The sequence below is a fragment of the Nomascus leucogenys genome, chromosome 8 (genome assembly GCF_006542625.1).
Source record: "Nomascus leucogenys isolate Asia chromosome 8, Asia_NLE_v1, whole genome shotgun sequence".
Lineage (NCBI taxonomy): Eukaryota > Metazoa > Chordata > Mammalia > Primates > Hylobatidae > Nomascus > Nomascus leucogenys.
The window spans coordinates 92,401,268-92,429,233 of NC_044388.1; the positions used below are offsets into that span (position 1 = coordinate 92,401,268).

General features: G+C 42.1%; 1 protein-coding gene across 1 annotated transcript in view; it reads left to right on the forward strand.

The window, feature by feature from the left end:
• PAPPA (pappalysin 1) overlaps nt 1-27,516 on the forward strand; it is a 247,286-nt gene extending 219,770 nt beyond the window's left edge. The window contains exons 20-22 of the mRNA XM_003264052.4: nt 2,909-2,980; nt 7,718-7,816; nt 21,747-27,516. Of these exons, the coding sequence (XP_003264100.2) occupies nt 2,909-2,980; nt 7,718-7,816; nt 21,747-21,854 (279 nt within the window). The 3' untranslated portion in view covers nt 21,855-27,516. The remainder of the gene's footprint in view (nt 1-2,908; nt 2,981-7,717; nt 7,817-21,746) is intronic.
• Nucleotides 27,517-27,966: the final 450 nt, after the last annotated feature.

Here is a 27,966-nt window from a genome sequence, read left to right on the forward strand (position 1 = left end):
CAGATGGATTAAATTAGCTCTCAAATAAACAGGGGAAGGCATGGGCATCAAATCCCTAGTGGATTCTAACTCTGCTGTTTTCCACTTCTTGAACCTTTACCAAATGCCCTCCAACATCTCTGAATTTTGACTGGGAACAGACTCTCATACTGAGACAGGAAAATCTGGTTAGGAATGAAAGCAGGTGCTCCTCTTCACCCAGCCCCATAGCTGGGAGGCAGAGGGGGAAGAACGTAGCTTAACTGGAAGAAAGGAATACTGAAACAACCCAAATTCCCTCATTTGTATTTGTATCACATTCCTTCATGTATTTCTTCACTGTGCTCCATGCTTCACCCTGGAAGGATGCAGAAGTGTCTATAACTCAGGACCTGCCCTCAAGAAACTTAAGAAATTGGTACTAGGTTTACCATTTTCACATCATTTATATGAATGCACCATCTCAACAAGTCTATGATGTTTTCAGTACCCATCTTATGGATGAGAGAACCAAACCTCATAGTAGAAATATACAGAGCAATTCCAAATCCGAATTGCAACCACACCTGTCCTATATCATATCCCATGACTTTTCCCATATACCACTTTATGCGTGGATTGGGGACGGGTAGACAATTTCAATAGAAGCAGTAAGAGGCAAGATAGTAGATTTCACATTGTAAGACTGATTGGAAGATCATCAAGTTAAGCTCTTTCTCCAAGGTCTTTGATTTACTTGAAGGATGACAGTGGCTACATTCAGCCTATACTAAACTGATCCTCTAAACTAGACTTGTTTAGAGGACAAGTCTAGTGCTTGACCTTAGATGATCTTCTGATGCTCTAGAAGACAGGAAGACAAGTAAAGAAATTATTGTCCATTGGTAAAATCATCTCTATTTTGAGAAGAATCTGTTCCTTTATAAAATAAATATTTAGCATCCCTTCTGTGTCAGGCATTGCTGAAGGCATGGCATATCTAATGTGAACCTGAGCTTCTACGGAGCAGAGAAGAAAGGCACCCAATCTAGTCTTGGGGTCACCTGATTCCCTTTGTCACAACTTTGCCAAGAAACCTAATTACAATTTGGCTACCACATAGGTCTGCCCTCAGGGAGACAATAGGCTGTTTACATGGATTTTCCACATTTTGGCCCAGGTGACTTTTCATTTTTTAATTAAAATTAATCAATTGGCCTCTCAGTCAGTCGAACAACCTCTAATCATGTGGACTTCCACAGCTGGTTGTTCACAGTTACCTGTCACTACACATCTAAGCATGTACCATTTTATTTTATTTCATTTTATTCTTTATAGAAATAATTGTAATCTGGCATGAAAACTGGGGCATCTATGGAGAATAGAAAAGGGAGCTTCTAGGATTTTTCTTTTTTTTTTTTTGAGACGGAGTCTCGCCCTGTCGCCAGGCTGGAGCACAGTGGTATGATCTCAGCTCACTGCAACCTCTGCCTCCCAGGTTCAAGCGATTCTCCTGCCTCAGCCTCCCAAGTAGCTGGGACTACAGGCATATGCCACCACACCCAGCTAATTTTTGTATTTTTAGTAGAGATGGGGTTTCTCCGTGTTGGCCAGGATAGTCTCGATCTTTTGACCTCGTGATCCGCCCACCTCAGCCTCCCAAAGTGCTGGGATTACAGGCATGAGCCACCACGCCTGGCCAAGCTTCTAGAATTTTTATGGTAACTGTATTCCTGATACTATGTTATCTTTCTAGTCTTATTTAGCTTTCTTCTTTCACCCACTTTTAAAAATATCATCATGTTGGATTTTATGTTATGAGCTTTATTAAATCATTTCTGAAACAACTGGTTATTTTCAAATCCTGGTTTCTCTACCTAACAGCTATGGAGCATGGGGAATTTACTCTCTTATGACACAAGATTAATGCCCACCTCACAGCATCATGGCAAGAAATAATAAGATAATGCATACAGTAATTAGCACAACAAATATACTCAATATATTTTAGTCGTCATTATTATCATCATAATTATTATTTTTAAAGAGGAAGCTATAAATAAGTGCCTATAAGCTCTGCCTGATGGGGCTAGGAAAAGTGCCAAAGAAGACATAAGTTTTGAGCAGACATTTCAAAGATTCTCAAAGTGACGAAATGGGGAAGGGCATTCAGGGAAGGTGAAGAGCAAGAACAAATTCACTGTGGGCAACCTCAGGGAACTGTGGGCAGACCCGTATGACATGGCAGCAGGTGACAGCAGGAGGGGTTCTCTGCCTTTCCAGGGATTTGAACCATAGGTTGGTTCATAATAGCCCATTTGCTCTCAGACTATAGTGTGCATTGGAATCATCTGCAAGGCTTGCTAAAATGCAGAGTCTCAGGGCCTGGTCTCAGAGAGTCCAATTCATTATATCCAAAGCAGGTCTGAGGAATCTGCCATTAATTTAACACACTCCCATGGCAATGCTGATGAAAGTGGTCTTCAGCTCATGCTTTGAGAAATGCTGCTCCACAGTTTTCTCCCATCCTCCTGCTGCAGCCACACACATGTATGCACACATACACACACACATGCATGCGCACACACACACACACACACCCCTCCTCCCCCCACGTTAGCCCAACTCCATGAATGGGTCGAATATTAGTCGATAATTTTCTGAAGGGCTTTTCTGATCATGTCTTCACCCCCCAGTTCTGCTTCTCCTCAACCCTTGTTCCTGCCAGGGAAATACAGAACCATGACACATATGGTGAACACAAATATTATTTTAATCTTATGGCTCTTGTTATTGCAAGTACCCGGGCAAGTTCTCCGTGTAAAAGCCAGGGTGAGGTCAGGAATTGGAAGGTCCCAGAAGAGGTGGGGTGTTTAAATGTGATGCCAACACGGAGGTGGGTCCCTCCCAATCCCAAGCCCATCTGACCTCTCTCTCCCTCTTCCCACAGAGAGTTGTCTGCACTGCTGGTCTCAAGTGGTATCCTCACCCTGCTCTGATTCACTGTGTCAAAGGCTGTGAGGTGAGTCACAGGGAAGGCACTCTTCAGTTCCCTGGAAATAATCCTGCTGTTGTTATTATTATTGTTATGTTAATGTTGGCTATCCTTTGCCATACCTGCTGAGTGTTGAAAATATCCATTTAGCAGACTTCTTGGACGGGGATTAGCAGGCTCATTTTACAGATGATGGAATTGAGGCACAGAGATATAAGGAAACATACTAAAAAGCATAGGGAATGGGTAACAGAGCTGGGTTCCAAGCCAGGCTTTTGTGGCTCCAGAGCCTGTGGTCTACAAAATATGGGATGTGTAAGAAAGGAAGGGCAGGAGGCTATAATGATTTACCGTCTAGAATATGCTAACGTTGGAAATTTACCAACATTGTTACATTTAACCTTTACAGAGTAATGTGAGGTGGTTTTATTTTTAATTTCCATTTTACTGATGACCTTTACTTGCAGACCTATTCCTTCTGCCCCACATCTTAGTCATTTACTCATGCCTCAACCCCAGAAGGAATATGAATGCCTTAGACCTAACCATTGAGCTGAAGTGAAAGAGCCTTTATAACCCTTAAATTCTGTGACTTCACAGTTGAGCCATTCCTTACAGCTTGGAATTATAGAGATCTGGCTCTGTGGGTCAGTGACAAGCTTGGGAGGACTCAAGGAGCATGGTTCTTGGAACATCAGCTGTGTCCTGAAGGGAGGGCTGTCCACGGAACTCAAAGACATTTCTGCACATCACTCTGCCCCTTGTGGCTCTTCCCAGCTGACAGTGAAAAAGCGGCCCCAAATCCCTTCCAGATGGATGGCCAAATCTCTGTGGTTCATCCAGAGCCCACTGAGGAAAACGCAGGTGAAAAGGATCAGACCATGCCCTAGAAAAAGTTGTATTTGATGAAACTCTTAGAATGCCAGAACCAGAAAGACTCTTTTACCTAATCTCAACTAACCTTTTATTTTTAAAATGGGTAAACAGAGACCCAGGCAGTGGCTGGATCCAAAATTTGATGGAATGCCCAAACTGGGAAGGCTCTTAATTTGATCTAGCTCTATTTTCTTGGTGTATAGAGTAGAAAATGAGGGCCAGAGAGGGGATGGAATGTCCAAGTTTGCACAGCATGATAACCACAAAGACAAAACATGAGCCCAGATCTTCTAACGTCCAGGCTGGTGCTTTTCTCCTACTGCCTGCTTATGATCCATTCCCTGATCTGTGTCACAAGACAATCCCTAGGTTACACCTTTTTTACTCTGCATTGTTGGGGGATTTCCTGAGGGCACTTGACATTGTACTTGACTTTAGGAACCCCATTCTCCCAGGCTTCAATTAGGAATGCCAAAATCAAAGCCAAGGCCCTGTGGCTGTTGCTTACTTCTATCTCTTTGGATCAATCCAGCATTTTGGGAAAAGAAAGCTTGAGTTACCTGGGCACTCATTCTGCTGAGTCGGCGGTCTGGGCAACCAGTGTGACAGCAGAATTCAATCCCTCCTTGGACTCAGCAGTGAGACCCAAGAGACCCTCACCTGTCAGACTCTGAGCCCTGCCAGTGATGTTTATCGCCTTTGCCCTTGCAGGTGCCCCTCATCTCCTGTCCTCTTTAGCTTTGTTCTAATAGTGCCTTGTCTGGAGCTGAAAATTATGCTTAGAAGACATACAAACTCTGGGACTATCAACCTTGAGTATCCAGAGGTATCCAAGATAAAGAAAGGGTTTGGGGACCCCTGAGCCCCTGTTTTCTGCACCATGCTGGGTCCAAAGTGATCATTCACTCAATTGTTCACCAAGGCTTCATTGAGAACCTCTTATATGCCAGATACTGTTCCAGTTCTGGGAATACATTGGTGTGAGTCCAGTGAAAATAGTAACTATGCTCTCCTTGAGTCATCTGTGATATCTACTTGCCTGTCATCCGTCCATCCATCCATCCATCCATCCATCCACTAAATAAACATTTATGGAATCTATATTTGACAAAGTTTTGCACAAATACCAGACATTTTGCTAGCAATCTAGGATACAGAAATGGATGATGCTCACAGTATAGTGAAGGAGATAGACAATTAAAGAAAGAATTTTAAAATCCTGAAGAGCTATCACAAAATCAAATACAAGAGGCTATGGCAGCACAGAGCATCCTGAGGTTATTAGGGGGTGGCATTTTGGAGAGGTAACATTTGAGCTAGATCTTGAAGGATGGTTTGTTTGTCTGAATGCGTTACTAGTAGAAGCAGCAACAGGAGATACACTAGAGACAGGGGAAATCTCTAAGTACGAGAGCTTTTTTCATATTGTTCCTTGTCTCTAGAAATTCTCTCTTCTCCACCCCCACCTAATTAACTCCTACTCATCTTTATGATCTCAGCTGAAGCGTCATTTCCTCAGGGACACCTTCACTGAGCTCCCTGTCTAGATCAAATCTTTCTACTCTTTAATAGCATCACATCCCTCTTCTCCATAGCTCTTATCAGAGTTGAAATTGGTTAATTAGATGTGTGATTATGTGATTAAAGTCTGTCTCTTCACCAGAGTATAAGGTCTGGAGGGGTAGGAACTATATCTGCATCGATTCACTATTGCATCCTTTTCCTTAGCATAATGTGTAACACATTGTAGGAATTAAATACATAGGAGGGAATAAAGATAAATGGATGGATGGATGGATGGATGGATGGATGGATGGATGGATAGGTGGATGAAAGGATATGGTTGCAGGAAAGAACATATAGGGTAGAGTAACCAGTGATGGGACTGGAGAATTATTTCAGGGCCCAAATAAAAAAGTATCACCTTCATTTAATTTTTCTCTTTTTCCCTAGCTACTTCTTTACCAAGCCAGTTCCTTTTATTCTAAGGAAGGGACAGTTAGTCTCCATCATTATTCTGTTCATTTATTACATAAAAAAGAACATAGCCCACAGGCAGATCTCCTGAGGCAGGAAGGAAAAGAAAGGGTTTATCGTTTGTTGTTTATACCCTGCTGCTCTAATGTGGATGTGATGTGTTCATTCTGGTGGTCACACAGCAGAGTCACACCTGAACCCACAGCCATATGCATGCACACCCACACAACTGAGCTCAGGTCTTCCTTGCTCTCAGAGCTCTGTCTAGCTCTGATCTTTTAGACTCTAATAGTGGAGTGATGAAATGAAATCTGGCATCATGAGTTCAGGGTGAAAAGTTTCTGTGAGTGAGAATTTGGAACAGAGAGGCAAAAGCCAGGAATGCCACAAGGGATGGAGCTTGGTTCTTTCTGGAGCAGTGAGGATGGGAAGGGGAGACCACTGGATCACAGATGGCATGCTTAGATGCAAAGGTCTTAAACAAATGATGTCTCTTTCCCATGAATGAGTCACTGAGCTTTTAGAGACCCCAACCAGCACTTTAATCAGAGTGGTTTCACTTTCATCTGCTTTCTATATTGAAGTGTCATACAATATTGCATTTGATGGTGAGGAGAGGGGTAGGTTCACTGTTTTGAGAAATCAATGGACTAATCTGGCCTCTTTATTTCATTAGCGGGAGTCCTGAGGCCTAGAGGAGATAAGGTCACTTAACAAAAACCATGAAGTAACCACCCCATTGGCTGAGGTTGGGAGGACTAGAACCCAGGTTTTCTCAATCCCTGCCAACTGCCCTTGCCACTATGCCAGTACAATTACATTCCACTTCAGAAACATTACTAAGAGCCAAAGTTGTGTGCAGCCTTAAATGAGGTGATTGGGAGGCAAAGACAAACTAGACATTGCCCACGTCCATGAAGAGCTCACAGTCTTGCACCAGCTACAGAAACATAAACAGACCACAGAATACAATGTGCTAGCGGTTGGGATGAGGAAATACAAGTGACTGGGGAATCCAAGAGACTCCTGGACTTTCCCCTAAAAAGACTCTGGGTTCAGATAAATAATGGCTTGACTCTATTATCTTTTCTTCATCTTGGGAGTGTCCTGGGGTGGAGAAACACATAGAATAAAAGAAATAAATCAGTATATGCCAGAACAGCCGAGAGTGATGAAGTAAAAAACCATAGAGCCAACTTAGATTTAAATCACTTACTCTGCCTGTGCCAGTGTGATTTTGGGCAAGTCCCTGTCTTTGAGTTTCTGCATCTTCATCTGTAGAGTGAGAAAACCAATACCTACCTCACTTATTGTTTGGAGAGCAAAAGAAGAAAACAAACATGTAAAATGTGTGACATTCAAGTACATCTGCCCTCCTTGTGAGAGGGAGCCCACCATCACACACAGACCATGGTGCCAAATTCCTATGAGTTCTTATATTTTATCTTAATACTTCTTGGGCAGTTTACATTCAGCTTCCTAACATATTTGCATATATTTTATTATAAATTACGTTTTTAATTACATACTGCTGAAAAAAGTGGGAGGAGGCTCACATTTCCTGGTCATTTCTTTGAGTAAAATGAGTCCTCTTTCAGGAAGATGTAAGCCATCTATTTTGTGGTTTTGCACACCCAAGCACACAAGAGTATGTCTCATCAGCATAACCATACTCTAGTTGGAAAAAAACTGGGTAAGAGTCTTTATGAATGGTAGAAAGAAAGACAAGAGTCTTTATGAATGGTAGAGGTGATAACTTATCCAAGGGGGTGTTGGGGATGTGAAGCCTGGCCAGCTAATCGTGGAGGGCTGTGAAAAGATGACAGACACCCGAAGGACTGCAGACGTCAGCTCCCACTCACTCCAGGATGCTAACAAGGCCTCATTTCCTGCTTCTCTCTCCCTTTCCAGCCCTTCATGGGAGACAATTATTGTGATGCCATCAACAACCGAGCCTTTTGCAACTATGACGGCGGGGATTGCTGCACCTCCACAGTGAAGACCAAAAAGGTAGGCCAGTGTGCACTCCTTGGCAGCTGCCTCCTGCCCGCTTCTCCAGCTTGTGGGGCCAGGATCACTCCTGCATGGCTGGACAACCCTTGTCCTAACTGTGCCAACACTGTCCACACACTTTATTTCATTTTATTTTTTTATTCTTTTGGTCAGGAGTTGAACTAATATCATGGGCTGGGCCCTGGTTGATTTTTGCAGATGTGGTTCTCAAAGCTTAGAATCGGGTACGGAAGCAGATAATAAAACTGCAATATGTACTTTCGGACAGGAAGGACGAAGTGTTTGGGGGAATAGGCAAGGGGTCAGAGAAGGCACTGCAGAGCAAGAGGCATCTGTGCTGAAACTTGAGGGATAAGAGGAAGGGGTGAGGAGGTGGTCAAAAGAACGGTATCTGGAGCAGGAGACTGGCATGTAAAATCCCCACAAGAACACACATTTTTAGGGGGGAGGGCTGAAGTCTAGGAAAGAGAAAATAGTACATCCCTGATGAGGTCATTTACAGTCTTTGAGCATTTTATTATCTATCTTATTATTTGTCATACCTGTAGAATTAGAGAAAGATGGTCATGGTCATGGTTTTTTTTCTTTATATCAGGACACACCCAGGAGTGATTCAAGTGTTTATAGTAAACCAAAGAAAAACATTCGATAGATGCACATTAACCCCTCACAGAAAAGTGGCCACCTCCATTTTTCTCCGACTGCCGCTTAGACCAGAGTGAGGATCCCCAGCCAAGGGTTGGGAGGGAGGTGGTAACCCAGACAGCCTGGGCTGAGAAGCGTTCTTGTGATGAATGAGTTAATGGAAAACTATTTCTATTTTTATATTCATCTGCAATCTGAGCTGAAAGATCATTTCATCTGTGTCATTTTAAAGAAGGGGGAACTGAGTTTCTGAGACAGGAAAAGCAAAGAATCATAGTCAGTCATGCCTAAAGAGCCCTGTATGACTATCTTGGCCCAAATGTTTCATTTTATTAATAGGGGCACTGAGGCCCATAAAAGAGGAATGATTTGTCCCAGGTGACAAAGTGAGTGATAGAAAGAGCAAGGTTCCTGGATTCCAGTCCCAGTCCCTTTATTTTGCAACATCCTTAGGAGAGTTGCTTTCTTCAAGAAAGAATCTCTGACCCAAAATACAGGAATAAATGGGACAAGACCCAAGGAACACATTCTAATCGGATGGCTGTTACTGAATCTTTTGGTTGAGGAATAAAAATTCTGGGATTGTCCAGGATCAGTCAGTCCCATGTGGGCCACAGTTTTCAGCATGCCTACCCTTCTTTGGTTTCGGTTTGGTTTTGATTTTTGATAGGACACTGAAGGCGTACAATTTTTGCTTAAGTAGAGGAAAATAAAATTCATTTTCTGTTAAGCAATTTTATCTTTTTTTCTAAGTATGAAATAATGCATATTGGAAAATTCAGAAAGAAGAAAACAAAATAATTCACTTATTATCTTAAAACCCAAAGAAAACCACTGCTTTTTATTTTGGTGTATTTTATTCTGTGTATTTTGTTAAGTAAGTGTGAGGGTATTTTTGTCTGTGTATATATCACTGCCTTTCTAGCTTGCAATCTTGTTTTGCTTAGTTTTGTTTACTTAGCACAGGAAATCTTAGACACAAGAATTATTTGCACTGAGCACAGTGGCTCACGCTTGTAATTCCAGCACTTTGGGAGGCCAAGATGGGTGAATCACTTGGGACCAGGAGTTGGAGACCAGCCAGAGCAACACAGGCAGACCCTTGTCTCTACATATAATAAAATAATAATAATAATAATAATAATAATAATAATAATAATAATAATAATAATAATGTAGCCAGGTATGGAGGCACAGGTCTGTAGTCCCAGCTACTTGGGAAGCTGAAGCAGAAGGACCACTTGAGCTCAGAGAGGTAGAGGCTGCAGTGAGCCATGATCATACCACTGCACTCCAGCCTAGGCAATAGGGTGAGACCCTGTCTCAAAATTAAAAAAAAATCTGATTGATAGTAGTATAAACTTCTCAGCTGTATTTTTTGCTGCATTGTTGTTTATTATATGGTTGTGATGTATGATAATTTACGTAACCATTTACTTCAACTTTTATTTTTAACTTTTGGATCATTTCTTTTTTCTTATAATTTTAACTAAAATGATGCTCATGAGCATCTTTGCACATAAAATACTTTTATAGTGCTAATTATTCCTTTATAGTTGATTCTTACAATTGGAATGCCAAGGGAGGGATATAAGCATATTTAAGGCGCTTGATACCTGTTTCCACATGAATACAGTGAACAACATTATCTATTTTCTTTCATTGGAGTCAGCCACCTTTGAACGTGAATGGACGATGAAGTTTGTATTTGAAATAGAAGTTCATACAGAATTATGGCTCCATCTGACACCAACGGTTGGAGGAGGAGCAGCTCTGTTTAAAATAACGTTCCTATCTATTGTAACTTAGGTACTAAAATATAAAATATGAAGCTGATTTTTTGACAGAGAACTTTCCAAAATGAATTCCTCTCTCTACAGAGTGCATTGTGGGAATATGAAGTCATGAGATCAGCCTGGCCAAGATGGTGAAACCCCGTCTCTACTAAAAATACAAAAATTAGCTGGGTGTGGTGGTGGGCACCTGTAATCCCAGCTACTTGGGAGGCTGAGGCAGGAGAATCACTTGAACCTGGGAGGCAGAGGTTGCAGTGAGCTGATATCGTGCCACTGTACTCCAGCCTGGGTGACAAAACGAGACTCCATCTCAAAATAAATAAATAAATAATACATACATACATACATACATACATACATACATACATACATAATTTGGAATCTGCACCTGAACCTCAATCTCATGACTTCATATTCCCACAATGCACTCTGTAGAGAAAGGAATCCATTTTGGAAAGTTCTCTGACCTCATGATCCACCCACCTCGGCCTCCCAAAGTGCTGAGATTACAGGCATGAGCCACCGCACCTGACCAGATTCCAAATTATTATAGTAACTTTACCATATACATATATTTGAACACCAAGCCACCATTTTGGCTCTCTGTTCCCATACTCAGTTCCAGTGCAGCAATTTCAGACTCCCAGGCCCCAAGATAAGCACAGACTCTTCACTAAGGAACCCCAGAACCAGTTCTTTGCTAGCTCTGAATGCATTTCATACTCTTTTTTCCTCCTTGTCTACCCACATTATAAATGTAGTTGGGCTTTTTGTGTTAAGAAATCCTTTTCTTCCACTTTAAATTCTTGTTTCTTCTTGTTGGCTGAGGGTGCAGAATGCAGATGGCCAAGCTGCCTTCATCCAGTGAGGTGAATCTCCATTGAGGATCTCTGTGTGCTCAGCACCAGACCAGGTTGTGGACAGACAGTATTTCTGCCCTTGTGAAACTTGTAGTCTATTAGAGGAGCCTGTTAAGCATGGAGCCACACAACTATTGCATTTAATTACTTTTGTGGAAGAGGCAATGATGAGAAAGTGTGAGATTTTATGGAGAACAGCATGAAGGTCCGAGAAAGCTTCTCTGAGGAAGGGACATTTACATGGAGATCTGAAGAGGGAACAGGAGTCTTCCTGGTGGAGGTGAATAATGGTTGGGGGTAGAAGGGGAAAGGTCTCTTAAAAGTGTACATGAAGTATGGATTAGAGAGACTAAGGGCCTTTTTTATGGCAGATAGGACTTCACCATCATTATTTCAGTTGTGGACAGGTGTTTGGGGCTTTTCTGATACAAGATTCCTAGAAGTCTGACTTCTGGAAAAGAAAAGTGTCTCAAATTATAGTCACACTTCCTACAATTTAGATTTCCCAGTTTGACTTTTAAGGGAACTCCAACTTCTTGAAACTTTTCTCCTCTTTCTTGAACACCCCTAACTATTCCCTGCAGTGGACTGGCTTAAAGGTGGTGATAGATGGAGAAAATAAATAAGAACACAAGACTTCCCTAAGTGAACTACTGCATATTTCAGACACTCTGCCAGACACTTGGCTTCTGTTATCCTCTTTAATCCTCTTGTCAACACAGAGAGGTCACTATTCTTATTCCCGTCACACAGATGAACCAGTCTGGGCTTAGAGTACATATGGGACTTGCCCAAGTTCACTTGGCAAATGAGTGGGGAAGCCTAAGTTTGAACTCAGTTCTGTCTGACTCACAAGTTCTGCTTTTTCTCCTGCATGGTGCTGAGTTTCAGAAGAAGAAAGCATGCAGGGTGCCTGTGTCCTTGGCACACTTTGGCATGACCCTCCCCATTCTGGTTGGAGACATTTCACCATGAGCCCAGACTGCCAGAGAACCTTGGCAAAGAGGAGAGCAGCTTTTCCCAGTAGCAGCAGAGATGCGGTCCGGGGAAGATAAGTCTCCCAGCGCTCCCATCACCCCTGACATCCCCGGCAGCCCAGACAGGAGTTTCCCCTGGGCATCTACAGGACAGAAGAAAGTTCTGGTTTTTGTTTCCATCTTACACTGTAGGAAGCCTCTCGGAGAAGGAGAGAGGTTACTTTCCTTTCATGCCTCTGCCCTTACCTGCTGGACCTGTTTAGGTCCCACTTGTCCCCTCAGCCCCAGTCCCATATCAAGAGACAATCCCTTCCCTTACACACCCAGGCTAGCGCTCAGAGAAACTCACCCCTGGGTGAGTTTCAAGCACCTTCCTAAATCACAGGAATTCAGTTAACTGAGCACTTAATATGTGCTTTGCTGTGGCCTGGATCTCTGCGCATGTCATCTCACTTAAACTCCAGAATAATTCAGCCAAGTAGAACATTGAGGTTGAGGGAAATGGAATAATTTGTACAAGGTGACAGAGCTATGTTTGGGATTTAGGATTTCCTAATCTGAACAAATGGTAATAGCTAAGAGTTATTGCTTTGCTTTACATGTCATTTCATTTCATCAGCACAATAACCCTGTTGTAGATGTTGTTCTTTTTTCTTTTTCTTTTGAGATGAAGCCTCACTCTGTCACCTCGTCTGGAGTGGCTCACTTCAGCCTCAACCTCCTAATAAGCTCAAATGACCTTTCCACCTCAGCCTTCCAAATAGCTGGGACTACAGACACACACCACCACACCATGCTAATTTTCATATTTTTTTTGTAGAGAAAGCGGTCTCTCTGTATTGCCCAGACTGGTCTTGAACTCCTGGGCTCCAGTGATCCTCCAGCCTCAGCCTCCCAAAGTGCTGGAATCACAGATGTGAGCCGCCATGGCCGGCCCTAGGCATTATTTTTTTAATCCTCATTTTGTAGATGATAAAACTGGGGCTTAGAAGGGTTAAATTCACACAGTTAGCAAGTGGTAAAGCTAAGATGCAAACCAAGAGAATTCAAGCTGCACAGCACCTGCCTCTAACCCCTTAGAACATCCTTTTGCAACGGGCTTGTGTCTTGCCCAAGCATCTTGTCCTGCCCCTTGTGGGTGATATTCTTGCTTCATAGACCTCCAGGAATGGAGTTCTTGGTATGAACTCCAGGCCCAGAGTTAAGCACTCAGCATCTTCTCCCAGACTTCCTTCTTGCCAGTTTTCCACCTAAACTTCTTCCTGGTTCCCAGGGCTAGGGCCTCTGTGATGCCTTGGCCCAGCATGATGACTGTCTGCTCCCTTCATTCTCCCTCCCTTATTTGTCTGTACAGACGCCAGCTGTTCCCCACATCCGCCTTATGGGATGACCTGGGCCCGGCTGGCAGACAAGAGCAAGACAGTGCAGGAAACTCTGTCTGACAGGGGTGTCCAATTTCCCACCCAGACACCTGCCTGCAGTGTGAGGCAGACAGGAAGGGGCAGGACTCAGCCTCTCAGGATGTCAGTTTATTATTTTCCTGTTGGAGCCTTGAGGAGCCTCAAATACAAAGCAGATTTCCAGAATGGTTGCCCTTCATGACAAAAAAAATTCAATTTATAATTGGAATCATTCTAAGTAAGCATGTGTTGGGGTGTGAGGGAGTAAAGGGAAACAACCTTAACATTTTCAACATACCAAAGCTTTCTAAGGTGTGGTGGCCTGGAACAGTAGTTGTGGTCATGTTTCAGATGGCTGCGAAGAGATTGATTCTTATAGATGTCTGGGGAGTTGGGGTATAGTCCCGGTTCTGTGACTTATTAACTCTGTGACCTTGGGTAGGCCAGACTCACTTTGGGTTTTTATGTTTTGATATTTGAATTAGATTCCTGTCTAATAACTCAACAAGGCTTTCTAAAAATGTGTCTAAGGACTCTTCACATGGCTTCCTGGATGAGTTGGTCATTGAGCAGGAAGTTGAAGGCTAGCTAAGACTGAGACCTACAGAGAATAAGAAGAGGTTAATCCCAGAAACACATCTCAGCACAGGATAGTGCACCCAACTCATGCAACTATGTGTAGGGCTGGCTGCAATATTTGATAAATGACAGATTTGCTAAATCTTAAACCCTACCTAAATGAGAACATGGTTTCTTAAGAAAGGACATAATACCCAATATGCAGCACATTGGTCATTGGTCTAAGAAGGCTAGTGATTCTATAAGATACGGAAAAATAATCAATATCATTACATGGAGAGCAGCCTTCTTAGAAGAGTGGGTGATAACCTATATTGACAAAGCGCTGGGTGCTGGGTGTTGGGTAGCTGACTTGGGGATGTACATCAATGTCTCTTCTTGACCCAGCAGCCAGAATAATCTTTTCTTTTTTTTTTTGAAACAGAGTCTCACTCTATTGCCCAGGCTGGAGTGCAGTGGCATAATCTTGGCTCACTGCAACCTCTGCCTCCCATGTTCAAGCAATTCTCCTCCCTCGGCCTCCTGAGTAGCTGGGATTACAGGCACACAACACTACACCTGGCTAATTTTTGTATTTTTAGTAGAGACGGGGTTTGTCTTGAACTCCTGACCTCGCAGAATAGTCCTTTTAAATCAAGTCCGATCATATCACACCTCAGTGCAAAGACATACAGTTCCTTCCCATTTTACTTGGAGTGAAAACCAAAGTTTTCCCAATGCCTACAAAGCTCTTGGGAAAATGTGGGTGCTTTGCCCATCCACATTGCTTCTCTGACTTTTCCCCCTTCCCAATGTCTATGCCTTTTCTTATTCACCTCTGGCATTCTGGACCCCTTGCTGTCCTTAGTTCAGCTCAGGCATCCTTCTACTTTACAGCCTTTGTCACTGTGGCACTGGCAATTTCTTTGGCTGAGAACCCTCTTCTATTCATCCTCATGACTCACTCCTTCACCTCTTTCAAGTCTTTGCCCAAGTGCCATGTTCTCAATGAGTCCAACCCTGACCACCCACCCCACATCACCCCTGGCACTCCCACACTCATTTGCTTTGCCTTCTGTTTTTTTTTCTTTCTTTCTTCCCTAATACTTATCACTCTGGCACACACTATAAAATATATTTATTATTTATGATCAGATGACCCTTACCCCTCTTGATGCTAGAATGCAGAATTAATGAGGATAAGAATGTGCTTCTTGTTTGTTTATTGATATATTCAAATTTCCAGTGTACCTCATTGTTTCCTGTCCAATAGTAGGTACTCAACACCCACAAATAATTTAGGGTAGTACCTGCTGTGTGATAGATACTGTACTAGGCCATGAGCAAGAACCTGGTCACAGCTGCACTGAGTTCATGTCTTATGGATGAGTAGCCAGACATTTAGAGTATAGCAAGTACTCATGGAGACACAGCAAGTCAGGAGGTCAGCGAAGTTTCCTAGAGAAGGCAACACCAAAGGCAATACATGAAAGGTCCAGAAGGTATTTCCCAGATGAAAGGAGTAAGGGAGGACCAGAGATAGGGGTGGGAGGGAAAAGGGTATCTTTGGCCAGAGGAACAGTCTGTGCAAAGGCCCAGACACCAGGGAAAGTGTTAAGGAAATTATAATTCCCTGAGTATGCCCACAGCATGGTGCAAGGGGAAAAGGGATAAAAGATGAGCCTAGATGGATAAGCAAGGCTTTTATCACCCAAGCCAGGGAGACTGAACTTTGTCCAGAGGTCAGTGGGGGTATTCAGGAGGATTTGAAGCACTGAGCCAGTCTGGGGAATCCCAGAAGGCCTTTTGGAAGAGGGAGTAGATATGCTTAACTTGGAGGATTAGTAAGAGACAACAAGCAGATGGCTAAGCACACTAGACTAACTCTTCCATGTTCAAAAATTACTGGCTTCTGGAATGTTATTAAACCCTCTGCCTCCCCCTGCCCCCGGCTTTGGAATGTAGCCCTGACTTTTTCCTTATGGATGAAGTAGACACTCATTTTAGCTTGGTCCTATGACGGAATCCAGCCCTTCTATCCCAAAAACTTATCAGCATCATTATCAACGTTATTACCATCATCATCATTACTTCACTGTCAAAACCATCACCACTAGCATCATCATTTATTGAACCCATATTTTATGCCATGCATTATGCTAAATGCTTTACTTGCATTTCATACTTCTGTGTGGTAGGACTGTACCTCCTTTTTACAGATAGAGAAACTGAAGCCCAGAAAAGGGAAGTAACTTGCCTGATAGCATACACGAAAGTCAGCAACAGGGCAAAGACTCAAACATGTCCTTTTCTCCTCTAGGCTGGTGTTTTCCTCCAGTTTACCCATATTTTTCCACTTTATCCTCCATTTATCCACATGACCACTTTATCTTCATTTAAACAAGTTTCATCTACATTAACTGTTCCACGTTTTATGCCAGGTACTGTATCCATCCTACCTTTAAGAAACTTACAGGGGAATCCTCGTCCTTGGCATCATGCCTTTATCTACTTGGTCCTCATGAAATCTTTCCATCAGCACTGTGAAGACCCTAAGACTCAACCAGGTGAAGTGACCTGCCAGTGATGTGGCTCCCCACAGCCAGCAGGAGACACAGTCAAAGCTCTCTGACCATCAGCACAACATGACTCTTGTCCCTCCCCAACCAGCACCCCCACTATGCTCTGCTAGTTACCTCCCTGTGGAGTCTGAGTCAGAATCCAGCCCCTGCATGTCTCTCAGCTCTAGACAGGATCTGCAGCCAGGGCCTTGTGGTACAGTTGCCTGAGCTGCATTCCTGAGCCACTCACACTCACAGATGATGGAGGTGTTAGCCTCAGCAGCTCACCCAGAGGGAGAACCCATGTGCCGGAGCACCATCTCTAGCCCCAAGTAAAAAAAGGAGAGAATCCTGGCCCTTAGTCATGGACCTGACTTGCTAACAGAATCCCAGAGTGGGTGGCCAAGCCATTTATGGGACAGCCTAGCCACATGGTGCTGAGAATCCCCAAATGTAAACTGGCCACCATGGTGTTCATGCTGTGGGTGGTAGGTTTTCTTGGGAGGCCGCCTGGGGGAAAAGGTGGGGAGCTGCTTGGGGAGTCAGGGAATCTGGCAGTTGGGCTCAGAGCTCTGATTTTATCAAGATGTGATTCTTCTCTCCATGCCTCAGTTTCTTTGTGAAGAGAGGACCCTGACTCCTGCTCTGCCATCCTCCTGGGGCATGGTGCTGAGGAGTGCCAGGCCACCTGCCAGCCCACTGACTCATCTCTTCACATCTTAGTTTCTTTTAAGATGTAAAATGGGGATAGTAAGAATAGTTACCTCTTAGCATTGCTGGGCAGAGTGAGTAAGATAATGATGCACATTGAGTTTAGCTCAGCGCCAGGCACATAATAAGGATAAAGGTTATTGGTGATTAAAAAGACAAAGCAGCAGTCAGCCTTTTCAGGTTGTGAAGAAAATACCTTTTTTTTCCTGCCTTCTTTTTACTCTCACTTGCTGAAAAGCTCTCAAGTGTTTGAAGTGGGGTTTGGAATCCTGCACCATCAACTCACTGACTGGTACTGAGGCCTGAGACTGGTTAGTTTTGCTTTACACATTCTGAAGCCTCCATTTTCTCATCTGCAAGATGGGTAGCTAATAATGATAGTCTCCCAAGGTGATGCAGATCAGAGAGCTAGCATAGAGAAATCATCTGGCATGTGGAAGGCCCTTTGGAATCACTGGCATGTGTACAGTGGTATTCACCACTTGAGCCTGCATGAACAGGTGTCCCCAAGTCCTTTCCAGGTTAGACCTAGGAATACCTGAAAATCTCCACCCTTTTCTTCTCAGCTTTATATCTGTGATCAGTGAGGAAGCTTGTAACAGAGGAGGCTCTGAACAGGCAGTTCACAAAGAGGCAAGAGGAGGGAAGAAAACACCATGTGTCTCCTCTACATTGGGCGCTCTGAGAGCTGGACTGGACCTGACATGACTTCATTGACTCCTCACTCTCGATAAAGACTCTTGTCTTACAGATGAGGAGGCTGAAGTCCACAAGATGCCAGGGACTTGCTGAAAGTCATACAGTTTCTGTGTAAAGTCTACAACATATTACTTATAAGCATGTAGTGGAGACAAGGTGGCTCTGGATAGGCCTCCTGAGACCAACCCTCCTAGGCTTTGTCATATTCTGATTGAGTTTCCTTCAGTGTTTATTTCGGAAGTGCTGAAACTGCCCAGACTGGCCTGGGGAAGGAAGAAAAAGTGACACCACCCCAGCACAGCCAGAGTGCCAAGACCGGCCTGAGAAGCTAACTGGTGGCAAGGCCTTGCCAGCCAACAATTTTGGAGAAGCTGACTCAACTGGGGAGGGCAGGAAGGGGAGCATTCAAGACAGGGTTTGTGAAGAAATTCTATGTTTCAAGTTCCTTTCTGGCCAGGTCTTTGCCTTCTACCTTTCTCAGACTGAGAAGGATTTTCAGCCAGATGAGAAGTTAGAAGCTATGAAAATCAACTCTTACTATAGGTAGGGAAACTGAAGCTCAGAGAAGGGAAGTAACTTGTCTAAAGTCACCCAGCAACTGACTGTAAAAGTGGAGACTCCCTGACTTGTATTCTGCCTGCATATTCATGCATTCATTTGTTCATTCATTCATGGGTCATTGAATGCATAAAGACTGAGTTCAATAGCAGTCATGGTCCCTGCCCAGAGTGAGCTGACATCGAAGTAAAGAAGTAATTCAGTATCAGAAGGGTGTAAAAATAAGATGCTGTGATACGGTATGAAGGCGATGGTGCTATTAGTTTGCTGCAAAAGTAATTGCCATTTTTACCATTACTTTCAATGGCAAAAACCACAATTATTTTTGTACTAACCTAATATCTTTGGTCAGACTACTGAGGGAGGTAGTGATACCTGAGAAAAGACCTGGACAATGAAAAAGAGCTGGCCAGGGAAGAGCAGTCAGAGTGGAGGACCATTAGTGGCTAACAACACAAAAGTAGGAAAACAAACAGAGTATATGGGGAACCAATAAATAAAGAAGCCACTGAGAGTGAGGAGGAGAAGGAAACCACGTAAGATCTGAGAATTATGTAGAAATCAGATCATGCAAGGCCTTGAACTTGTGGTAAGGACTTTGGATTTTATTCTAAGACATACAATTTTTTGAATGTTTGCTTTGAGTGAGGTGCAGCAGAAAGCACAAAAGATAAAGCAGACATGAAACCATCCCTAATGGGTGTTTGAGCTCAATGGGAAAGTGTTACAGAGAGAATTTTAGAGATGACATTAGAGGTAACTGGATCGTGCTAATGATAGAATGAGAGCAAGGGTAGGAGACGGGGAGGGATAAAGCATGGGGGAGTTAAGGACAAGGAGATTGTTCAAGTGTGGAAGGTGAGAGGTGGGGGACAATAGGCAGGAAAGATGGTGAAATATGAGTGAGGGAGAAATTTGATTCAGCATATATGTATTCGGCACTGAGCATCTCAAAGGTGTTAGGCCATGTGCTGGAGCTTTTGCATGTTTCTTCTTGCTTGATCCTCACAAAAAATGCAATATGAAATATAGTATTTTAAAAATCCTCCTTTCATAGATGTAGAACCTAAGATCCTGACAGTGGAGGGATTTTTCCCAAAATCGTTCAGCGAGTATGAAGCAAACAAGGATTTCAACCTGAACCTTTTGGCTGTCATGATAGTACTGTCCACACTCTACCCCAGTGGCTGGATTTTTACTTGGCTTTGCCCTCAGTTTCCCTGTTTGGACTGGGGGGTTTTCTCTCTATGTCACTTCCAGTTCTAATATTCTGTGCTTCTCTTCAAGGTAAAATGAATAGGGACAAATATTCTAGATTCTAGATGGAATATCCTAGATGTATTCCACAGAGTCACAGAGGATGGAAAGTAAATGTCCTAAACAGAGAACAGCAAGTAGCTGTGAGCAAGAAGAGAGGTGCTGCTTGGAAAAAGGGACTGTGGAAATGCTTACCACAGCATCAGGCACTTATGAATTTAAATTGAAAAGAGAAACAAAGACTTGGGGTAGCCATAAGTACAAAGAGTCAGAGAGAGGTGGAGCAATGAATACAAATTTATTCATTCTGTGGCTTAGGTCCTGTGAAAACAGGAATAAACAAGATTGACCTGGTCCCTGCCTTATGGGCCACAGAATTGGTGGGAGGATAGACCAAAAAAATAAAGGAGAGGGAGCGGGAGAGAGAAAGAGACAGAATAATTGAGCACTTAGCATATGTCAAGCACTGTGTGAGGTGTTTTCACGAGTTATTTCATGTATTCCTTATCACAACCTCAGGCGGTCTACACTTTTATTTTTCCCATTAAATGAATGAGTTCATTGAGACTCAGAGAAATTGTCACATGTTCAAGGTCACATCTCAAGTAGATGAGAGAGCTGGGGCGTATACTTAAATCTTTCTGATGTTCCATTCTACATTTTAAATTATTGCAAAATTTCAGGATGGAGAGAGGTTGGGACGGAGGGAAAGAGGTCAAAGAGGCAGAGAAAAAAGAAGAGGTAGACATTGAGAATGAGTCCACAAGTACAGGAGAGAGAGGGATAGAAACAAAGATTCTCTCTGAGACTACATGACCACTTGGAGACCCTGCCCAGGCAGAAGGCAAATGAGGTCATTAAATCCATCTGCGCAGATGGGAGACTCTCTGGGGAAAGTTATATGCAAGTGTCATGATGCAATGAGGTGAAATCTACTTGCGTTAGTTCAGGCGGGGACTCAAGCAGGGACTGCACTGTGCTCTTTGGAAAGATAGATTATCTGCTGGATGGGGAAGACACTCGCTCTGTTGGGCTCTTCCTATCAGTTTGCAGAAAGGAAAGCTGGCCAAGGTCACAGAGCACATGAAGGAAGGAACTGGCAACTGGATTGAACTCAGTCCTCTCACTTGTTCGTATGCTAAAATCTGCTTCCCAGGTCCTTCAAATTTTGTGCAAAACCTCCATGCAATCTATTCCCTACTCAGGATTCCAAGCCTCCCAGAAGGTGGTCTAGCTTCCCTGAGACATGCTTTTTGTTTTCATCATTGCCTACTAAAATCAAAGTGACCAATATGTGCAGAGACTTATGTTTCTCAAAAGACACTTCCACATCCTTCCTTTCACTTGATCACTTATACATCAGATATTCCATTACACAGTTCTATTAATCAACTTTGCTATAGTGCACTACAATTTTCCACCCATGATTTTACTCAGCTCCTATAGTTCAAAATACAAAGTGGGTCTTATTATATCAGCTCTACATAGGGACCTGAGGCTCAGAGATAAGTAGCTTGTTTTACTTTAAATACCAGACTTGACACTTACTATTACTTTTGGCAAATTCTTGTTCCTTTCTGAGCTTCAGTTTCCTTATCAATAAAAGGGTGATTGTTGCAGCATCTGTCTTACAGAGTTGTCAAAAGTGTTTTCTTGTTTGGAAATCACTGAGTACATTGCCTTACCCCATAGCAAATGCCTAGTGCCTCTGCAAATGAAAACTGCTGTGATTATGATCGTGGTGCGCTCGATAAAAGTTATCACCAGGATAGCAAGAAGCAGAGCCATAACTTGAACTTGAACCTTCTGCTCCTCAAATCCAGTGATTGTATCCCTGCCCTGCACTGCCTTTCTGATCATTACTGCTTCAGACCAAATCACCTGATTCACTTATTCTTTCTGCAGGTCACCCCATTCCCTATGTCCTGTGACCTACAAGGTGACTGTGCTTGTCGGGACCCCCAGGCCCAAGAACACAGCCGGAAAGACCTCCGGGGATACAGCCATGGCTAAGGAAGGACAAGGACTTGTCAAAGAATTCCCAACGCCAGGACCCGCATCCCTTTGGTATTGATTTCACAGTCAGCTGCTCAACGGAATGGCCTCTCCACACCAGGGATCCTTAGCACCCAACCGGTCTGCCTTTAATTTTACCCAGGAAGGACTCACAGTGGGGCGAATGAACCAAGTTTCGCCATGCTGGATGATGAAATGGATTCCCATCCCAAAGTCTGAGATGGATTGCATATAGAGCCTCCTAAAATTCTAGCCATTTGTCACACAACCACAGCAAGAAACATGTTCTATATCTAGAGTGTGCCCATCTGTGGTTAGTACACATGCATGCATACACACCCATACAAACATCTGTGTGAGGGCATTTCTGGAGATGAGCAGAGAGAGACTGGAATAAACTCAATCTTTTCTTTCCCAAGCTCCTAGCCAACACTATCCTTGGGAGAAAGAAATTTGCAGAAACTGCTAAGACGAAGTGTGGAGATGTCAAGATAGTTCACACCCTGAGGCTCAGAGTATGTAGGACATGCACAATTGTGCAGTCCTTTGGGATTGGAAATGAAATAGTCTGTGATCACCTACCTTCTAGGGAACTAGGACCTAGGAAGAGGTAAAGATTATAAGGTATGCAACGCGCCCCAATTATTCTGCTGCCATGGGGGATTTTACCCCAACTCCAGGGTTCGAGGCCAATCCGAGAATGGCTTAGGATTGCAATGTCAAGGTATTATATCAGCCCCTTGCTTGAGGCTTGAGGTCAGAATATCCCTCTAGGACTTACCTGTTCCTCCAAATCTTGCCTTGGGACCACATTTGCTGCTACTTTTCCTGCTGCTCTATCCTATACATTGAATAATCCAAGATGGTAGAACTAGGTTAGGAAAAATTCCACACAACCAAACAGTCTGCCTTAAAAGTGACCCACATTTTTCCATAGCTCCTCACTTTTTAGCCCTGCTGCAAGAGAAAAACCCTCATGGGTCCACATGGTGAGAAGTTAAGTTAAGTTTCATGTAAGTGGGCCTCTCACCCTGGAAAGGAGTTGAGGGACATCAGATGCTGGAACCCTCACTGAAAGTCCAGAATGTCTAAGCCAGTGTTAGATTTTGTAAACAAGTGGAACAGTATTAAATTTCTATGATGTTGGAGCCATCCAGAGACTATTGGAATTGTCGAGACTCTTGGATTATTATCCTTATCCTAATCTTCCTAGGCCTTCAGGCTAGAGTAGGCTTTGATCCTGAGAACCTCACTGTTGTTCTGAGGAGATATTCTAGGAGAAAGAATCTTTTATAAGAACAGTACAGATTGTTCTCGAGAGGGCCATCAGAAGGAAGCCAAAGAGTTCACAGCCTCAGCACCAACAACTCAACATGGTCATCGTGTTTTCTATATGGTTTTTCCAGCTACCAGTACTCCCTTCCATACCTGTGGCTGGGCAGTGCTTCTCTCTCTCCCATGTCTAGCCTCCAAAAGTTAAGTGAAAATTAGTCAATTGCACGTGGAAGCCCCCACCACTTTGGAGATCTCTTTGTTTCTTTTCAGCCAGGTACCTGTCCACTCCCTTTGAATTAATATGGGAAGAAATTAATACAGGATGAACTGGAGAGAAGGGTTGAGTGTGACATACTTTCTGAAACCTGGAGCTGGGAATTGAGGAGAAGGGAAGGTCTAGACTAGTTATATCACATAGGGATTACTGTAAATCAAGTCATCTCAAGTCTAGTGAAGACAACCAACAGAAACAAAACCCAGTGTAGGGATAGAAAATACCATGCACATGTGCAGCCCCACCTAATTCCTGCATCTGAGGCAGGTGTTGTTAATCTATCATAGCCCTTTTATTAAAAAAAAAAAAAAAAGACCAAAAATAACTTTAGGAACCACCATATTATATCACTCCCAATAGCACTGACCTGGTGATCAAAAACACTTGAGAAGACATCTATTGGCCATCTCTGGCCAATTATATTAAGAAACATAACACGGTGCTTTTGGCACAGGTGCCCACAAATACGGATGCAGTGCTGAGATAGTTTATGAGACTTTTTTGTACCATTTCACAAACTCTGAAAATTGGGTTCCATATTGGCAAGGCTGCCACAGTTGTTGAGAATAATCCTCTATGTTTCTTCCTCACAAAACCATATCTCATTTATATCCAGACCATTACTTCACTATAATTACAAGGACCAATTATTTATTAGCAAGAAATAAGAATAGTATTAGAAGAATCTATCCTATTTTGAACGCCTCTCCAGTATCTTCCCACTCTTGCCAACTCTCCAGGCCTCTCTCTTGCCCTGAGTTATCAGCCTGTGTGGTGATAACTTAGAAGGTACAAGCTAAGAAACGTAACAGTATCAACCCTCCTAGTTGCTTAATTATACCCATAGGTAATACAAAAAGCTCTGAAGACCCAAAGATGACATTACTAATGATGTAATTTCAGGAGCCACAAAAGAACCTTACCAGCTTCCCTCAAATCAGTCCTTATCCTCTATCTTCACTCCCATCATCATCTATTCTCACACTATCCAGCTAAGCAAAGATTCCTGGAGGCTGACTTGTATCTTCAGACTCACAGAGTGAATTCAGCTCTTCTGAAACAAGACCCACTCAGTCTCTTTCATTCAGACCTGTTGCTAACAAATTTCTATTTGCCAAGGATATTAGGCAAAAGAGGCTACTTGATTGGTGGCCAACCTCGTGCCCACATGGAAAGTATCTTTAATAGGGTCTTTTCAAACTTTAGTGGAGGAGGTCAGCTCAATTTGGGCAATGCATTTGTTCCCAATTTCATTTTCTTCCTGGGAATTAACTCGTCATTTCATTCCTTCAGTCATCTTCTGTTTAGGTGACTGGAGCACTGAGAGGCAGCTCTGATGCACTATTGTGTGTCAGCAGCTCAAAGGCCCTAAAACACTGAAGGTTCTGCATCTGAAGTATTAGATTGTTAGCAGCAAAATATAAAAGAAGATGAGGTGGACAGTTCTCTAAGCCCTATTTAGGTAAATTTTTCTAAGCCACAATCTTAACTACCTACCCAAAGGATTTGCATTACCCCCAGATTCTGTGCCAACAACCTTTTAAGGAAATACAGTCCTTGGGAAATGAGTTTTGATCGTGAATTGGGGTGTTAAGGGAAAAATTAATGGTCATAGATGGTAGGGCTTTGAAAATGCAGGGTATCAGCTGCCACTCCTGGCTTCAACACATTGAGTCACTGCCTAGACAGTTCTCTTGGTCTTATTCCCATCTTGGCCAATGCTTAAATACTATTTGTTGAAAATAATTCTTTGAGACAGATTTCAGCTACCTCCCTTCCAGGTTCAATTTAACTTGGTTGTAATTGTCAATTTGTTATAGGTCTTACCTGTGTGAAAGAAAGAAAAGGAAGAAAGGAAGGAAATTATAAGGTCAAGTTAACAGTTTTGAGGTTTTGTGTTTTTTTCTGGAACTACTTCAAGTGAGAAAATAAAAAAAAAATGGTGACAAAGCTGTACAGATAGAGATTAATAGAAGACAAAGAGATTAAAAGGAAATAAAAATGCATGATTAAAAACTAAGAATAAAAAACCTATTTTTATGTTTCCTAAAGGAAATTGTTTATTCTACAGACTCAGTAGGTAGACACAAACATAAACATTTCCCTAGAAGACATAGAGTGGGCTTTGATAACACTGTCTGTTATTTTCTGTACATTGTGGTAGGTCCAGGAAATATGACATTTTCCCCTTTGATGTGTTATTGTTGTTGTTGGGTGGGGTGGGCATTTTGTTTATTTGTTTGGTGGCAATCAGTGGTAGTAGGGAGTGGGAGGGTTTATATTGGTTTTTCCAGATATTAAGGGGACATATTGTGTCGTTGTGCTTTTCACGTTATAAAATGTTTATATTTACCAGTACAGCACTGGGCTTTATAAAGACTGCACTCAGAACCACACTGCACAGTCCAGTTTTTTTAAAAAGCTGCTACATGACAGACAGGCAATCCCAGTGAGTTTTGAGAAACAAATCAAACCAAGTAAACAACAAACATAAAAACCAAATAGCAAATGAATAAAAGCCTGTTCTTGTATTCAACTTTTGCCAAATTCCTACCAATCACTTGCTTTTTAAAAGAAATGTATAATAGCCAAAAGAGAAAGTATGTCCCTATAGTACAGAACTTAGAATTTTTGACTCCAGGCAGCAGTTTGCTCAGTGATCTTGAACAAGTTATTCAATTGCCTCTACATTTGCATCAGTTTCTCTAGCTGCAAAATGGGGATAATACTATATACCTACCTCACAGTGGGAGGGCAGGAGATTTTGAGGCCCTGAGGTTTTAGGTGGGCTGTGAGGGCCAACGCTTGACACAAAGTCCATGGGTTATTATTCAAGAATGCACAGGCCCATCGGCCTTTTCAGAAAGACAGGGAGTGCTTGTTTGATATTTCAAGGAATAAAGCCGGAGCTCCGAAATTGTAGTCCACCTTAAAAGAGTGACCTGTATTGGAGAATATTTTATTTTTTTGGCAAATTTGATCTTACCCTTTACCAGTTCTACAATTTGGTTAAAAGCTGATTACGTCCTACAATATCAAAGTCAGCTAACTGTTGTCTACTTAAGACTTCCGGTCATTTCCAACTTATAGAGGAAGGGAGTCTCTAAAATCTCTTCTTCAGAAGGCACCTCACTTCTCAGACTTAAAATTCCACATCAAGTGTTCCATTAAAAGAAGATAAGGCATTCTGAGTGCAAACAAATGGGGGCTTCTTAAACTACACACCAGCAGTCAGTGAGGAAAACTTTGAACAATTATTGAGTTGCTTTCTTGGGTCTCTATAATCAATAACCTGTCTGCAGATATCTATCTATATAAAGATATTATATATAAATATAAATTTACATATATATGCACATGTATATATAGTTGTACATATATGTGTGTATATATATACTTAAATGTAATATTTACAAAATAAAACTGTGATCTCGTCTAGAGAAAATGTATTCATATTACAAACTGCTCTTCCATATTTATGTATCATATTATACCTTTTTATTATTGTTATAATTACTATGGGTATTTCTAATTAATATGATGTTGAAATCTGTTTGGCACCTTCTGGAAGCTACCAAAAAAATGACACTCCATTGAAGTGCTTAAAAGCTGTTCTCATAAGAATTCTACTGGCCTATTGTAAAAAAGAAAAAAAAAAAGAAAAAGAAAAAAGACACAAAACAATCTAAACACCAAAAACTAAACACAGTTCCAATCCCTTTTCTGTACCTCACGCGCATAAATTTGCTGCTCCTATTTTTTTTTCTGTTTATGTGTTTTTATGGATCTAAGTTAAATCTTTTGGCAATATATAAAAATGTAAATAGTAAACTTTATTTATTAAGAATGTCATCTTTTTAATTTATATTTACACAATTGTTCATCTAATTTATTTTTTCTATACAGTTTTAAATACTCAGACATATTTTGCTGTTCATGATATTTTTATCCTGTTCTCATGGATTTGTTTTCCGATACTGTTTTCTCTGATCTCAATTACAGGTTGGATCTCACAAATAATAATGTCAGAGACAGAAATATTTTGCCACTGTTGATTACTATACTTTAAAGTTCTATATTATGAAAATATATAATAGCTTGTATGCTTCAGTGTGTTGTTGTGTGGTTTTTGTCTGTTGCGGAATGATAAAGGGCTGTCATATATACACACTAACATGGAGAGAGCCCTGGGGCCTGGAATTAGACAATCAATGATAGCATAAGATTTTATCCAATATATATCTATTCCTCTAAAAAATTTTAATTCCTGAAAGTATCTAATTTTGCATATGCAAAAACTGAAAAACTTTCTTACATGTTATAAGAAAGTTCTGGGGAGCTAAAGCATATGTCACTCTTGGTTATATATTGCCTTTTGCACACAGCCTTTAATAGTATACTTCCAGATGTAAACGCTTGTATGGTCCAAAGACACAAACCAGTGCAGTGGTTCCCAAGTGCTAAGCTGTGGATCAGAGCTAGTTCATAACTAAGTTTTCATTTGTCTAAGGCAAAATGTGGGGTCAATTGTTCATTCTTGTGGAGTTCTATCTTTTAAGA